The sequence below is a fragment of the Paroedura picta genome, unplaced genomic scaffold, assembly GCF_049243985.1.
Source record: "Paroedura picta isolate Pp20150507F unplaced genomic scaffold, Ppicta_v3.0 Ppicta_v3_sca22, whole genome shotgun sequence".
Lineage (NCBI taxonomy): Eukaryota > Metazoa > Chordata > Lepidosauria > Squamata > Gekkonidae > Paroedura > Paroedura picta.
Window position 1 is genome coordinate 4565301 of NW_027518619.1, and position 16935 is coordinate 4582235.

A 16935-nucleotide genomic window follows, 5' to 3' on the forward strand; every position below is an offset into this window, starting at 1 on the left:
ATGGTACTTAAATATTGCTAGCACAGAAGAAGAAGAAGAAGAAGAAGAAGAAGAAGAAGAAGAAGAAGAAGAAGAAGAAGAAGAAGAAGAAGAAGAAGAAGAAGGCTGAGAGAGCCCTGATATTACTGAAAAAGAAGAGTTGGTTCTTATATGCCGCTTTTCTCTACCCAAAGGAGTCTCAAAGTGGCTTATAGTCACCTTCCCTTTCCTCTCCCCACAACAGACACCCTGTGAGGTAGATGAGGCTGAGAGAGCCCTGAGATTACTGAAGGAGAAGAAGAGTTGGTTCTTGTATGCCACTTTACTCTACCCAAAGGAGTCTCAAAGTGGTTTATATTCACCTTCCCTTTCCTCTCCCCACCATAAACACCCTGTGAAGCAGAAGAAGAAGAGTTGGTTCTTATACACCGTGTTTCTCTCCCCAAAGGAATCTCAAAGCGGCTTACATTTGCCTTCGCTTTCCTCTCCCCACAACTGATGCCTTGTGAGGCAGATGAGGCTGAATTAATTTCATCCCATTGGATCTGGTCCATCCCTCCGGGGTAAGACAGAACAACTTTGTTCCATCCTCTATATGGCAGCCTTTTAAATACTTGAAGATGGCTATCACATCCCCTCTCACTCATCTCCTCTCCAGGCTAAACAGACCAAGCTCCCCCAACCTTTCCTCATATGTCTTGGTCTCCAAACCCCTCACTATCTTGGTTGCCCTCCTTTGGACATGCCCCAGTCTGTCAACATCCCTCTTCAACTGCGGTGCCCAAAACTGAACAAAGTACTCCAAGTGAGGCCGAACCAGAGCACAGTAAGACTGGTCAAGGCCAGTTTTAGCTCTTTGGGTCCAGGGACCCTGAGCAAATTTTGGTTGGGTGAATTAAATGCTTTTCTTTGGGGGGGAAGGGGGAGGTGGTCTCACAGATATACTGGTCCCAGACCATTTAGGGTTTTTAAGGTCAGCACCAAAACCCTGATTTGGAGCCAATGCAGTTGGCCAAGCGCTGGCTGGGCCAGCCACTGGAATTCATCTCTCTCTGTACTGAGCATCTACTCTCATAGCTCTGCTGCCTTACCTGGACGTCTGAGTTTGAGTATGGGGAGCAGTCTGCTGGGCCCGCTGAAGAGGGCCGTGAACAAGAACTGTCTGAATCGAGCAAAGTAACTCTTTTAGCAGCAGTTAGTGAGCAAGCTGAACTGGGTCTTGGAGGAAGCAATGACTCTGATCTAACTTTTGAGGCAGGAATCTTTGACAAAGAAGAGGTCTGGTCATGAGAAAACAAACAAAAGAAACACAACATGAAGGCGGATGAGGAGGCAAATGGAAAGAAAACCATGGAAAACAAGACTACAACCCAAAACAACGCACGTGCAAGCAGTGTCTTAAGGCACCATGTGGAGGTGAGGGGGTTCTTGCTTAGACAAGCAAGGCAAATAATCATGTAGGGCAGGGGTAGCCAACCTGTGGTCCTCCAGATGTCCATGGACTACAATTCCCATGAGCCCCTGCCAGCATTTGCTGGCAGGGGCTCATGGGAATTGTAGTCCATGGGCATCTGGAGGACCACAGGTTGACTTACCCCTGATCTAGGGGACGGGCTGGTAACTGTAAGTTGGGAAATTCCTGGATATTTTGGGGGTGGAGCATGGGGAGGGTGGAGTTTGGGGTGGGATTTCAGCAGGGCACAATGCCATGGGGTCTATGCTCCAAAGCAGCCATTTGCGCCAGCAAAGAGTCCAGGAACACCTGAAAGACTAACAACATTTGGGGCAGGGGAGGAGCTTTTGTGAGTCATGGCTCACCTCTTCAGTAGGCAAGATCAAGAGTCCAGGAGCACGTTAAAATACATTTGTGGCAGGGGAGGAGCTTTCGGGAGTCACTCCTCACTTTTTCAATAGGAAAGAGCAGGAGTCGAGGAGCACCTGAAAGACTAACAACTTTGGTGTCAGGGGAGGAGCTTCTGTGAGTCACAGTTCACTTCTTCAGATAGTCAGCAGTGACTCACGAAAGGTTCTCCCCGCCACAAATTTTATTTTCTTTGCTGCTCCTGCGCACTTGTTCTTTCTTACTGCTACAGGCAGACTCAAGGCCCCCATCTTGATTTTTTCCAGGGGGACTGATCTTTTAGTCTGGAAATCAGTTTCATTTCCAGGAGGTTTCCACGCCCCACTTAAGAGGCTGGCCGGTCCATCTGTCAGCCATTTCCCATTCTTTCAAGATGGCCTTTCTTCATCGATTCAGGGAATTGCCTTGTGCTAAATCATACAACGTCGGATGATTCTGACTCTGACTGGCAGCAGCATTCCAGTTTGCAGGCTGTTGTCCTTCTGACCTCTACACCAGGCACTGAAGTAGGGCTTTTCTGCACACAAGTAAGCTCACAAGCAGGCACTCTTCCAGGCCCAAACTACTGAAAGGTGGGTTACCTTGGCTTCTTCCTTATGTATACTCCACACTAAAGGCTCGGAATGCGAAAACGCACCACTAACCATGTCAAGCATTTCAGAGTTACCTTATAAAGGCTGACAACCTGATATATGAATTAGTTTATGGGGAGGAGAGGTTTCCATAAATATGTATATTTTAAATTCTGAGCTTCAAAACTGACTGACTCCCAAAGACTTTGGCTTACCTACTTGGCAGTTCGGGGATAGGTCTGCATTTTAAAAACAAAAATGAGGTTGGGATTTTAATGAAACGTCTGTAAAAGAATCCTCGAAGGAAGGGTTCGTGTTTCTTTATCAGTGACAAGACTGTGTTAAAGTGTTGCTTCTTTTGCACTAGAAATTAAGCACTGCTGTTGAGAGATATCTGTCTGGAGATATTTTATTAGAATATATATTAGAATATATCCCCCGCAGGGCTTTACGCTCAGCGGGGGAGAATCTCCTGATCGTTCCTGGCCCCAGGGAAGCGCGCCTGGCCTCGACCAGGGCCAGGGCCTTTTCGGTCCTGGCCCCTACCTGGTGGAACGAGCTCCCGGGTGAGCTGCGGGCCCTGCAGGATTTACCAGCTTTCCGCAGGGCCTGCAAGATGGAGCTCTTCCGCCAGGTTTTTGGTTGAGGCCGGGGTCAGCGAATGAGTGCCAACATTCCTCCCCCCCCCGGACCTAGTAAGTTAGATCTCCTCCCCACCCTCCCTGCCGCTCTGATAGCAGGGGTGGGAATAATAAGAACTTCCGCCATGTTGGGATTGTCTTTTAATGGGTATTTTAATGGGTATAGGATTGTTGTGACCCGACACGAGCCTATGGGGAGTGGCAGGAAATAAATCTTAATAATAATAATAATAATAATAATAATAATAATAATAATAATAATAATAATAATAATAATAATAAAGGTAAAGGTATCCCCTGTGCAAGCACCGAGTCATGTCTGACCCTTGGGGTGACGCCCTCTAGCGTTTTCATGGCAGACTCAATACGGGGTGGTTTGCCAGTGCCTTCCCCAGTCATTACCGTTTACCCCCCAGCAAGCAAGCTGGGTACTCATTTTACCGACCTCGGAAGGATGGAAGGCTGAGTCAACCTTGAGCCGGCTGCTGGGATTGAACTCCCAGCCTCATGAGCAAAGTTTTCAGACGGCTGCCTTACCACTCTGCGCCACAAGAGGCTCTTAATAATAATAATAGAATAAAGCTATTTCCAGGCGCTTTGTGGGGCCCAGAGATAAAGCTATTTCAGCAACACAGGTTGGGAAAAGGCTACACTGCTTGTGGAGTCCTGCAGGGGGCGGTGTTCTCCCCCACACTTTCCAACATCTTCATGTGCCCTCTGGGCCAGCTGGTGTGGAGTTTCGGGCTGGGTTGTCATCAATATGGCGATGACACCCAGTTCCATCTCCTCATGGACTGATCTCCCCCCCCCGGAACCATTTGCCAGATGTTTGGAAGCAGTGGCTTGATGGCTTGAGCAGAGTTGTCTGAAACTCAACCCTTCCAAGATGGAGGTCCTATGACTGGGGAGGAGGGGGGCAGAACAGGAAGCACGATTACCCGTACTGGCTGGGACGCAATTTACGTGCCCCAGGCCAGGAATCTGGGAATGACAATAGATGCCTCACTAATCCTGGAGGCACAGGTCAAGAAGGTAGCCTGCCAGGCATTTTCCCACCTTTGTCAGGCTTGGCTACTAGCGCCTTACCTGTCCACGGTGAACCATGCAATGGTCACCTCCAGAATAAATTTCTGTAACTCACTCTACGCAGGCCTGCCCTTTTTCTTGACCTGGCAGTTGCAGCTGGTGCAAAATGCAGCTGCTGAGGTCCTCACAGGAACACCTTGGTGGGCCCATATCCATCCTGTGCTGAGGCAGCTGTGTTAGTTGCCAGTCGCAGCTCAGATCTGGTTCAAGGTTTTGACCTTTAAGGCCCTTCGTGGTCTGGGACCCACATATCTGAGGGAATGTCTATCGCCCTATGCTCCCCACAGGGCTTTGCACCTTGTGGGTATTAACTTGCTGGTTGTTCCCGGCCCCAGAGAAGCTCACTTGGCCTCAACCAGAGCCAGGGCCTTTTCAATCCTGGACCCACCTGGTGGAATCCTGGACCCGCTTGGTGGAATCCTGGACCCGCCTGGTGAAAGATCTGCAGACCCTGTGGGAGCTTTCTGCCTTCCGTAACACCTGCAAGACGGAGCTCTTCCACCAGGTTTATGGTTGAGGCCAGGAACTGAGAGGGAGATCTGATTGTCTCGCCCCCAGTGCTAATGCAGCAGTACGCCAGGGTTGGGTTATGGCTCCCTCTGGCCACTTCCCCTGCTGGATGTTGTTATGGGGGGATGGGCATACTGCCATGTTTCTTACTCATATGTTGTAATTTTTATGTCCAGCTTTTGATATTTTAATAGGGTTTTATTAGGGTTTTTATCCATGGTCTATTTGCAGCCCGCCAGGGGCTGGTTCCTGGAGTGGCGGGAAATAAAAGTCTAAAAGATGATGATGATAATACATTCACACATGAAAAATGAGGAACACCAAACCCTGAATTTCTGTTTTTACAGTCTCAGCAGAACTGTTATTTGCCACAGACAATCTGGCAAGTTTTCTGTTTGAGCTACATGGAGGGGGGCAGTTGCATCTGACTTCTTCTCTTCACCATGGCACTCTGCAGGAGTTTAGTGTCTAGGACAGGGGTAGTCAAACTACGGCCCTCCAGATATCCTTGGACTACAATTCCCAGGAGCCCCTGCCAGCAAATGCTGGCAGGGGCTCCTGGGAATTGTAGTCCATGGACATCTGGAGGGCCGCAGTTTGACTACCCCTGGTCTAGGAAGACCCTGACCTCCAGTATTAAGCTTTCAGAGGTTGACTGGAAAGGGAACGGCAGGGAACAGTCTACCTCCAAAACCAGAAAGTTCACAAACTGGCAGTCTTCAAGCAGTGACTGCGACTTAATTGTCCTAGATGCTTGAGGCTGATCCTGCACTGAGCAGGGGGTTGGGCTAGATGGCCTGTGTGGCTCCTTCCAACTTCACAATTCTATAACTTACAGATCAAAATCTCATCAAATACTTTCAAAAATCTCTTTCAGCCACTTTAAACATACCTGTTCCTCCCCCCCCCTTCCAGTGTAAAACTTGGACCTGAACCAGTCTCCTAAAAGTGCCACCACCCACAGGTGAAGTAAACAGCTCCCCCTCATATGTAAAGACAACTCTGTATGCTTGGACATTAGGGTTGGACATGCTTGGACACCGTTCTTTGTATTAAAGGTATCCGTGTATGGATTCTTAATACATGAGGGACTTCTCTGCTCCTCCTTCCCTTCCTGTGTCCTTTGTGTTCTTTCTCCCTCCCCACGAACCTGCAAACAGTAGGACGCATCTACAGTTCTCTCCTGAAGAGCCATGCCACCACATCTGCATGCATGTGCAGTCAGATGAGCTGGCTGTTTGACACAGGGAATCATGTCCTTTAGGTTAGGCCTCTCTCCACAGCAATGTGGATGCAAATGGAGTCCAGAAGAAGAAGAAGAGTTGGTTATTATATGTTGCTTTTCTCTACCCGAAGGAGTCTCAAAGTGGCTTATAGTCACCTTCCCTTTCCTCTCCCCACAACAGACACCCTGTGAGTGAGGTGAGGCTGAGAGAGCCCTGAGATTACTGAAGAAGAGTTGATTCTTATATGCCACTTTTCTCTACCAGAAGCGGCTTATAGTCGTCTTCACTTTCCTCTCCCCAGAACAGACACCCTGTGAGGGAGGTGAGGCTGAGAGAGCCCTGATATTACTGCTCGGTCAGAGCAGTTTTCTCAGTACTGTGGTTAGCACAAGGTCACCCAACTGGTTGCATACGGGGGAGTGGGGAATCAAACCCGGCTCGCCAGATTAGAAGTCTGCACTCCTAATCACTACACCAAGATGGCTCCACATTTCCACATCAGAAAATGTAAATTCTACCCTTTTTGCTGCTGTGTACTAGCTTGGATTGTGTTTACTGTGTGTGCTGCTATACTTTCCTGACTGTGCAGTTTTGCATTACTGTTGGGTGGAAGGCTTCCTGCTGGCAGACTTAATCGCCCACTGCCGTGCCAAGTGGAGCTGCTCAAAAAACTAAATTAATTGTGTCACTATATTTATATGTATTATACAGCCACAAACATATATTTTCTACAACCACCATGCAACGTCACGTCTGAATTTTTCCTGGAAGTAACTTAGGGGAGCTCTAGGAATTGCAAGACACTCTATGGGTTTTACCATACTGTTTCTATCGATTCCTACAGCTACCGTACGTCACATCTGATTTCCCCTTGAAGAGGCCTCATGGCACATGTGGCTATCAGGTAGCCACCAGCTCCTGCCATGAATTGCCTGACCAGAGTCCCAGAACTCCCCAGCGGGGATTTGTCCTGAGGTTGCTCTGCTCATCCCCTGCTATTCTGTGCCCATGATCCGGGCCACATGGCCCTCTATCACATCTTAGAATCATAGAATCATAGAGTTGGAAGGGGCCATACAGGCCATCTAGTCCAACCCCCTGCTCAACGCAGGATCAGCCCAAAGCATCCTAAAGCATCCAAAAAATGTGTGTATCCAACCTTTGCTTCCGGTGTTTGGGCTGTTTCCTTCCTACCTAGAGGTGATAGCTGTAACCTGCATTATCCTTTGATGATGATAAGGACTGTCCTGTGTGAAACTAAATGGTGTACAATTGGGGGAGGGGGCTTTGTCTCTATTACTTTTTTATTCCGATTGCTTTTGTGTTTAGCATCACAGGAGTCTTGTAATGATGTCTGTACTCCTTGGAATAAACTGCTGAGTTCCTTTAGAAGAATAAGAGTTGGTTCTTATATGCTGCTTTTCTCTACCCGAAAGAGTCTCAAAGAGGCTTACATTCGCCTTCCCTTTCCTCTCCCCACAACAGACACTCTGTGAGGGAGGTGAGGCTGAGAGAGCCCTGATATTATTGAAGAAGAAGAGTTGGCTCTTATATGCCGCTTTTTGTTCCAAAAGGAGTCTCAAAGTGGCTTACATTCATCTTCCCTTTCCTCTCCCCACAACAGACACCCCATGAGGGAGGTGAGGCTGAGAGAGCCCTAATATCACTGCTTAGTCAGAACAGCTTTCTCACTGCTGTGGCGATGCCAAGATCACCCAGCTGGCTGCATGTGGGGGAGCAGGGAGCCAAACTCGGTTTGCAAAATTAGAAGTCCGCACTCCTAACTACAACGCCAAGCTGGCTCGCTTGAATTTGCCTTTTTGGGAGGTTTGCCATGGAACATGACAGTGACACCATGCTCCAATATGACGTAGCTTATATGGCTGTTCTTTTACGATGAATCTTATGCATCAGACACTCCCTTTGCAGATGGGTCCCTTCAACAGTATCTCTGCTGAAATCATCAGAAACCTGAAACTAACTCAAATGGTCCAAGGAGTGTGTTCACGGCTGCTGGTGAAAAAAAATTCCTCTCCATAGCCCCCCCCCTCCCCATCTGTCTTTCTCCCCAATGAGGGGTCTCTCAGCCTCACCTCCTTCACAGAGTGTCTGTTGTGGAGAGAGGAAAGGGAAGGCGAATGTAAGCCACTTTGAGACTCTTTCTGGTTGAGAAAAGCAGCATATAAGAACCAACTCTTCTTCTTCTTCAGAAATATCAGGGCTCTCTCAGCCTTCCCTCCCTCACAGGGTGTCTGTGGTGGGGAGAGGAAAGGGAAGGCGAATGTAAGCCACTTTGAGACTCTTTCGGGTAGAGAAAAGTGGCATATAAGAACCAACTCTTCTTCTTCTGTTCTGATTGAGCAGTAATATCAGGACTCTCTCACCCTGCCCGGCACAGTTTGTGTGATGAGGACCTCTCCAAGGGTGGTGGTGGAATGGGGTGGGTGAGAGGTGTGTCGGTGACAGCAGCAGCCGCATGCAGAGGTGACCACGGGGGGGGGGGGGGGGCTTCATCGCAAACAGTCAAGGTGTTCTGTTTCTGTTGGGTTTGGCAAGTATCCTCCCATCAGTCATGAAAGGGTTGTTGAAGTTTCTGCACGCAAATAGTAGCCAGTTTTGCACAGTTTTGCACAGGCATAGAGAAGATTCTGCAAACCAAAAATGGGGAGACTTTATTCTCCATGAGGCAACCTTAAGATTGCCTTTGGGCTAATCAATATATTGGAGAGAATTTGTGCTGTTCCGTAGGAACTCAAGGGACAGGGCTTGGAGGAAACTTCCATTCCTTCCTTCTTAGGGTCAGGGGGGAATGAAGGGACAAGATGGAGCAGACAGAACTAGCAAGATGAGTTCGACTCTTGTTGTTTTCTACCCATGTAATCCTTTCCCTAATTTTGAAGTCAAAAAGAAAGGATAGAAGGAAGGAGCTCCACCTGTCTTTCAGATAATTTTTTCTTCCAAGCTTGGATGTTTCAAGCAACTGAGACCTAAAGTTGAAATAGCTGGGAGATGCGTATTTCTCACCAATATAGTAATACCTAGCTTTGCTACCTGAAGCAATTAGGAGACAGAGAAGACAGTCAGTGGTGGAAGTCCAGGTGGTTTCCCTCTGGTACCTGGGAATGGACAACTAGCTGCTTGTTTCTGGGCAAGTTTGTGCAAGGGGTTTTTGCCCCATCCCTGCTTCCAGTGCTGGGGCCTTGCCATTCACCTGCATAATTCAGTATGTCTGCCCATCCGTTCATCCCTGTCTGCTGACACAGCAGCTGCATTCAGTGGCACTTGGAAGTCCATATCAACAGCAAACTGCATGTTCAATGGTGAAATTGGGTGGAGTGGTTTCGGGGATACAGACTGAAATCAAAGTACTTCCATTAAAGGCAGGACATTTTGGAGGGCATCCGTAGGCCTACCATATGTCAGAAGTGACTTGACAGATCTTCACACACCCACACTTTCATTGAAGGGAAATGCGAACCCTTCCACAAAGCGGGAACAAATCAATTGGTTGTGCAACAGGTTAATGGGGGTTAGAACATAAGAGAAGCAATGCTGGATTAGGCCTATGACTCTTCCAGTCCGGCACTCTGTGATACACAGTGGCTAAAACCCAGGTGCCATCAGGAGGTCCACCAGTAAGACCAGAAATCCAGAAGCACTCCCATTGCTTTTTCTCAAAGCACCAAGAATACAGAGCATCACTGCCCCAGACATAAGAACATAAGAGAAGCCATGTTGGACGAAGATGATGGCCCATCCAGTCCAACATTCTGTGTCACACAGTGGCCCAACCCAGGTGCCATCATAGAATCATAGAGCTGGAAGGGACCTCATGGGTCATCTAGTCGAACCCCCTGCACTATGCAGGACACTCACGACCCTATCTCTCATCCACTGTAACCTGCCACCCCCGTGAGCCTTCACAGAATCAGCCTCTCCATCAGATGGCTATCCAGCCTCTGTTTAAAAATCTCCAAAGATGGAAAACCCACCACCTCCCGAGGAAGCCTGTTCCACTGAAAGACCGCTCTCCCTGTCAGGAACTTCTTCTGGATGTTTAGATGGAATTTCTTTTGAATTAATTCCATCCCATTCATTCTGGTCTGTCCCTCTGGGGCAAGAGAGAACGATTCTGCTCCATCAAGAGGTCTATCAGCAGGGTCAGAACTCCAGAAACTGCTATGCCACAAGCAGCAAGAGTACAGAGTATTGCTGACCCTCTATACCTCGTGGCTAATGGCCATTGAAGGACCTCTGCTCCAGATGTTTACCCAATCCCCTCTTGAAGCTGTCTATGCTTTTAGTTACCACCACTCCCTGTGGCAGTGAATCCCACGTTCATCTTTGGGTGATGAATGACTTCCTTTTATTGTGAATCTTCCAAATCAAACAACTTGAAAATTACAGCCAGAATTTAGAAGTCTTTAAATAATTTGCCTATATGTCAGCTTGGCATTGCAGAACAGCGCTAAAGTTTTAAACCTCTACAACAGTAGTCCTCCCTAATTAACCCTTTAATACAGTTCCTCATGTTGTGCTGACCCCCAACCATAACATTATGCAAGGGTTTTTTCACAGAAATTGAACCAAAACTGACCAATGGCGTGATGATCCATTGTTCGTGATTGTATATAAATTGTTTTTTCCCCCTGGGGTGCTGCAGGAGTGATTGGTGGCCAAGCATGGACACCTGCAAGAATGGTGCCCCCCCCCAAGTTGCTCGCCCTGCTGCAACCCCTGCAGAAGGGTTGTTCGACCCCCAGGCTGAGAACCATTGCTCTACAACTAAAGCTAAACAGGGAGAAAATGTTTTTTAAAATGGCGGATGGATTCTATGAATTTCAAAAATATGACCGTAAAGGTTTCTAATACACAAAACACAAAAATAAAGGACTGGAATAGCATGAATTATACAATTCTCTATTACTTACTGAAAGTTTTTCCTTTGCTTGCTTAAACACCCCAGGAGTTTGATTCGTTTCACCTCCAGCAGCTGTTAAGTAGACATGAAAACAAGAAAAACAAAACAGGCTTTTACTGGTTGACAATGGCAATTTCAGAGTCACCCTTTCAGTCCAAAGTACCATGCAACATTAAGACACTAATACACTAATTATTAGCAAAAGCTGGTGCAAAATAAAACACACACACCCTGAAAATCGGAAAACCGTTCTCTGATCTTTCCTCCCTCCCACACTGGGCAACCATGTAAAAAAAAAAAAAAAAACAATGGCGGCTTTTCAGAGTCACTTATGATTTGGGAATGAATCTGGAAATTGGAAGCCTTTTCAGGAAACTACAAGACCAGGCCTTTTGGTTAGGACGGGGATGTAACATACGGGCCAGGTGGGGTAGCCAGAGATGACGGAACATTAAATGTGCATTTTACACAGGTTTTGCGAAGGGCAGAGCAGAGGCATTTCAAATCAGTAATAGTGACTACATCACTGAAAAGTGTGTTTGGGATAGGGTGTGATCAAGGATGTGTGGTATGAATTGAAGTAATCCTCACACACATGAGCAGTAGGGATGCCCACCTCCAGGTGGGCCCTGACGGCCCCCTTCAATCCCAGCTCGTTTCCAGATTGCAGAGATCAGTTCCCCTGGAGACAATGGATGCTTCGGAGGATGGACTCTGCGGTCCCTGTCCTCCATCCCCAAACCTCCAGGAGTTTCTTCTCGCAACCCTAACCTAGAGACATGTGTTAGCATCAAAGGCACGTTTGGCTGTCCCCTCTGTGAAGGACTGCAAAGGACACGATCCCCAAAATCTTACGACCCTGAGTTGGTTTCTACCCACTAAGAGTCCGACCGCCATGAACAAAATTCCCGTCTCTCTGTGAATTGAATGTATAGTCTTATTCTGAGGCTCAGCTGATGTATCGTCTGGAAAACAAAGGAGCCCGATAATTACGGTGGATGGGTCTAAACAGATGAGCGTGTGCCAGCGCGGGCAGCAAGGGTCCTTGGTGTCCAGTCTACCACCCTATCACAAATTTGTGCTGACAGCAGCTATGGCGAGATTCCCCTTGGCCAGGGACAGTTTAAGAGGCCCTGGAAGAAAGTGCTTAAGGCCCTCTCTTCTTCTATGGCCCCCATCAAGAGCCTCCCCTGCTGATGTCTTCCTTCCAGCCCACCCGCATATGTCTGTCCTCCTGGTACCCATTTGTAAACCTTCAAACTGATTGCATGTCCTTCCGCTAATGCAGTGGTCCCCAACCTTTCGGAGGCTGGGGACCGGCAGGGCATCGGGCCACGCCCGTGCGGACCATGCCCGCACATCGGGCCACGCCCGCGCGCCGCGCCTCGCATCAAGCCGCGCCCATGGGCCGCACCTGCATGGGCTGCGCCCGCGCGAATGTGCGGCCCGGCCCTGGTTCCCTCTCCCCCCCTCCCGCAGTAAGAAGCTTCCCGGGCCGCAAGCTTGCGGCCTGGGAAGTTTTTTACTGCGGGGGGGGGCAGGGAGAGGGAGCCGCGGCCCAGCGCCATGGCCTTCGCGGCCCGACACCAGGCCACGGCCCGCAGGTTGGGGACCACTGCCCTAATGAGAGCCAGTTTAGTGTAGTGGTTAGGAGTGTGGACTTCTAATCTGGCATGCCAGGTTCGATTCTGCACTCCCCCACATGCAACCAGCTGGGTGACCTTGGGCTTGCCACGGCACTGATAAAACTGTTTTGACCAAGCAGTGATATCAGGGCTCCCTCAGCCTCACCCACCCCACAGGGTGTCTCTTGTGGGGAGAGGAAAGGGAAGGCAACTGTTAGCCGCTTTGAGACTCCTTCGGGTAGAGAAAAGCGGCATAGAAGAACCAACTCTTCTTCTTCTTCTTAAGTAATCTCAGGGCTCTCTCAGCCTCCCCTCCCTCACAGGGTGTCTGTTGTGGGGAGAGGAAAGGGAAGGCAACTGTAAGCTGCTTTGAGACTCCTTCGGGTAGAGAAAAGTGGCATATAAGAACCAACTCTTCTTCTTCTAATCTGTAAAGACAGCACCTGCACCACCACACTGGTGGACCTCCTAATGGCACCTGGACTTTGGCCACTATGTGTCACCAAGTGTTGGACTGGATGGGCCAATGGCTTCATCTAACATGGCTCTCTTATGTTATTATTCATTCCTACACATCCTTTTCTGGTAGCATATGGTTGAGGGCCCCTGCAGCAAGAGGCCCTGTAGAAACCTCTGGGCCTCAGAAGCTGCCCCACCTCAGTACGATGACACTGACGCAGCCCTTGGCCCAAATAAATGAATTGCCAAAAACTACTTATGTTCATGTTGGTATTAGAAAAACAAAGAGACATTAGAAAAACAATGAGACCTGCTGGATCAGGCCAGTGGTCCATCTAGTCCAGCATCCTGTCTCACACAGTGGTCAATCAGTTCCTCTGGAGAGCCAACAGGACAAAGATGCCTTCCTAAGAACATAAGTGTCCTGCTGAATCAGACCAAGAGCCCATCTAATCCAGCCTCCTGTCTCACACAGTGGCCACCCAGTTCCTCTGGAGGGCCAACAATAGAGCATAGAGGCTGAGGCCTTCCTAAGAATATAAGAAGAGCATGCCTGGATCAGACTAGTGGTCCATCTAGTCACAAAGGGGCCAACCAGTTCTTCTGGAGGGTCAACAACAGGGCATAAAGGCTGAGGCCTTTCCCTGATGTTGCCTCCTAGCTCTGGGATTCAGAGGATTAGTGAGGTTCTCCTCAGTCTTCATAATTAGTAGCCATTGGTGTTTATTCCTGTGGCCTTCACCACATCCTTTGGCTGTGAATTCCACATTTTAACCACTCTCTGTGTCAAGTAATACTTTCTTTTATCCTGAACCTACTGCCCATCAGCTTCACTGCATGACCTCGAGTTCTAATATTTTGGGGGAGGGTTCTCTTTGTCAACTCTCTCCAGCCCATGCATGATTTGATAAACCTTTATCATGTCCTCCTCAGTTGTCTCTTTTCTAAACTGAAGAGTCCCAGACCCTTCAGTCTTTCCTCCTAGGAAAGGTGCTCCAACTTATTCAACATCTGGTTTGCCTTCCTTTGATGGGGAGCCCCGGACTTAGATAGCCTTCTATTGTCTTTGATATAGTCTTTGATAACCATCAGTGGCAGGAAGTACAGAAAGAGACAAAAGAATACTTGCAATTCCAGTTGCACATATCCAGTGGGATCTATTTATCATGAACTGCCTGCTGGATGTTTTGTTACTTCTGCTTTCATTGGTTACTCCCCCATGGCGTCCTCCCCCTCGACTCCCACAGAAATCCACTGAGGCGAAACAAATAGCGCTCTCGTTCCTGCCTCACCTGAAAGCCTCTCAATCACTCCATCTAGACAGTAAGGCTGGATCATGGCTCCACCTTGTCCCTTGCAAGTCAGCTACCAGTTCACTCATTCAAGGAACATGTTTCAACCCTGGGGCTGTCACCCGGACATTGAGGAAGAGGACAACCCTAACGCATGTTTGTCCCACTTCAAAAGCCTCAGCTGGTGTTCCTGTTGGCCCTGTGAGATCAACGCTGTGATGTCACAAAGGAAGCAAGAGACTGACGCTGTGGACCAATCAAAGAGCAAGGATGGAGGAAGGCGACGTTCAAATGACAATGGCGATCTACAAGACTTCCTTCCAACAATTTGGCCTCCGCTGCCCTTCTTGTCTTTTTTGTGTATCGTTGAGGAGGGACAGCAATCCAAAATCAACATCTGGAATACTAGGTATACTTGATTATGTGAAGAAGCTCTTACAAGCTTGGGTCCCCCCCCCCCCAAAAAAAGAACTCTTATATTACAGGGTTATTCTTTTATGTAACCTATGAATGTTTACTTGGAATCAAGTCCCATTGGGATTTTCTTCCAGGTAAATATGTTGGATTGCAGCTGTAGAAATGCAACAGCATACTTTTGGTGGGCTCTTGGCATGTCGGTTAGTAACTCAAAAGGCTGCTCTTTTAGACATAACCATAATGAAGGATGTGTATTATGTCGGGTTGCCAACTCTGGGTTGGAAAATTCCTGGGGATTTGGGAGTGGATCTTGGGGAGAATGGGGTTGGGATAGGAACCTCAGCTAAGTATTCTGCCTGGGAACCCTCGGCTGTAGTCTGAAGATAAACTGTAATTCCAAATTTCCAGCCTCAGCCTGAAACTTGGCGACTCCAGTGAAATGAAACCTGGAATACTCTGAAAACAAATATTCTAGAAGACACAACGGCGTGTTCCTTCTTCAAAGCTCACAACTGGAAAAGAGGAAACAAAGGAAGACCGTCTCTCAGTTCTAGCCTTGAGACACCCATGGATCACACACCTGTGACTCCCGGAATGCCAAAAGAGCAAGTACTCTGGCGAGAGCCCTCATGACCAAATTCAAAGAGTTAACAAAACCAAATAAAGGTTTAATTTCACCATGCTCCCCCTGAGTCTGAGAGGAGGGTATTGACAGCTACATCTCCAAGAGCTATCCTAGTGGAAATGGGTTTTTACCTGCCTCATATCCATGTACAGGAGAGCTGTCCGAATGAGGAAGACTGTAGGCATGTTGCCTGTATTTAAATGTTCAGCTTTATTTGTTTTCCCCCAAGTACCCAATCGTTTTATTGTTATACAGAAAAAAAAATGTGCAAGCAGCAACTTGGATCCAGTGAAGGATTTCAGCAAGTAGAAGGGGAAAGTGATTATTGCCAAATCCTTTCTCTCACTACAGACCTCCCTTCACGTTTCTGGGGGACAGTCCTGGCCTCCCCCACCTAGAGGGAGACTTTTGACAAATTCTTAAATTTTAAAAGATTTCTACCCTGTCAATGGATTCTCCCTTAGCGATCCAAGTTTACCGATCTACATGCATTTTTGATAGGCTGATTATGCACTAGTCCTTTTCCTTCACTTCTGCCCTGCATTCCTGTTGGGTGCATTTGTCCTTTCTGCATGCCAGCTTTCTGCATGCATCCGAACTGCATGCCACTGTCCCTGTGCAGGGGTTTTGGGATTTCATCTGTGAAGGATATAGAGTCCTCCCTTGTCACCAAGATAAAACCTAGATGTCATAAGCAAAGGACTCTGGGAATGCCTCAAGAAAATTAGATCATTAAGTTTGGCTTTAGCGCTGAGTTTGTTTTAGGAACGAAAAATTTTAAAGAAGAAGAAGAAGAAGAAGAGTTGGTTCTTATATGCCGCTTTCCCCTACCCGAAGGAGGCTCAAAGCGGCTTACATTCGCCTTCCCATTCCTCTCCCCACAACAGACACCCTGTGGGGTGGGTGAGGCTGAGAGAGCCCTGATATCACTGCCCGGTCAGAACAGTTTTATCAGTGCCGTGGCGAGCCCAAGGTCACCCAGCTGGCTGCATGTGGGGGAGTGCAGAATCGAACCCGGCATGCCAGATTAGAAGTCCGCACTCCTAACCACTACACCAAACTGGCTCTCGGAAGCCACGGAAGCTTAGATTGTTGCGCACCACAGCTCAGATAATAATGTCTCCGAAAGCTCCAATTCCAACTGGGGACATATGGTGCATATTATGCAATTATTATGAAACCTGGTGGAATGAGCTCCCGGCTGAGCTGCAGGCCCTGCGGGAACTTTCGGCATTTTACAGGGCCTGCAAAATGGAGCTCTTCCACCAGGTCTATGGTTGAGGCTGGGGTTGGCAAGGAAGATCAATACCCCCCCCCCCGGGTGTGAGTAGTGGACTGAGTCATCTTGATCTCCTTCCTCGCCCCTATGGTAGTGGGGATGGGTGGTAGTGGGGTTCCGCCACATTCTGGGATTTTATGTCTTTTAATGGGGATTTTAATGGGTTTTTTTGACGGACACTGTAACCCGCCATAAGCCGGGTTTGGAAGTGGCGGGAAATAAATTGAATAATAATAATAATAATAATAATAATAATAATAATAATAATAATAATAATAATAATAATAATAATAACAATCTCTTCAATACTTGGTAAGGCACACATAGTAGATCGCATAATCTATGTTTTTCTCAGTTTTGTGGGGTCAAGCATCGGCAGACAAAATCTTTCCAGCTATATTTTATATGAAATTATATTTAGTTGCTATAAAATGCACCTTTC

The 16935-nt window shown here is 47.9% G+C and overlaps 1 protein-coding gene and 1 long non-coding RNA gene across 23 annotated transcripts in view; one reads left to right on the plus strand and one right to left on the minus strand.

Moving 5' to 3' along the window:
- Positions 1-16935, minus strand: part of LOC143828387 (microtubule-associated protein 2-like) — a 318337-nt gene that overhangs the window by 24383 nt on the left and 277019 nt on the right. For 15 of the 22 annotated variants that reach the window (XM_077318800.1, XM_077318792.1, XM_077318791.1 and 12 more), the window contains 2 exons: positions 10807-10868; positions 1071-1259 (listed from right to left, as the gene is read on the minus strand). In XM_077318800.1, coding sequence (XP_077174915.1) covers positions 1071-1259; positions 10807-10868 — 251 coding nt within the window. The remainder of the gene's footprint in view (positions 1-1070; positions 1260-10806; positions 10869-16935) is intronic. The other 7 variants (XM_077318803.1, XM_077318799.1, XM_077318797.1 and 4 more) reach the window with 1 other exon arrangement.
- LOC143828390 (uncharacterized) lies at positions 14428-15272 on the plus strand. The gene is made up of 2 exons (XR_013227583.1): positions 14428-14581; positions 14998-15272. It is a non-coding gene; the product is annotated as an uncharacterized LOC143828390 (long non-coding RNA).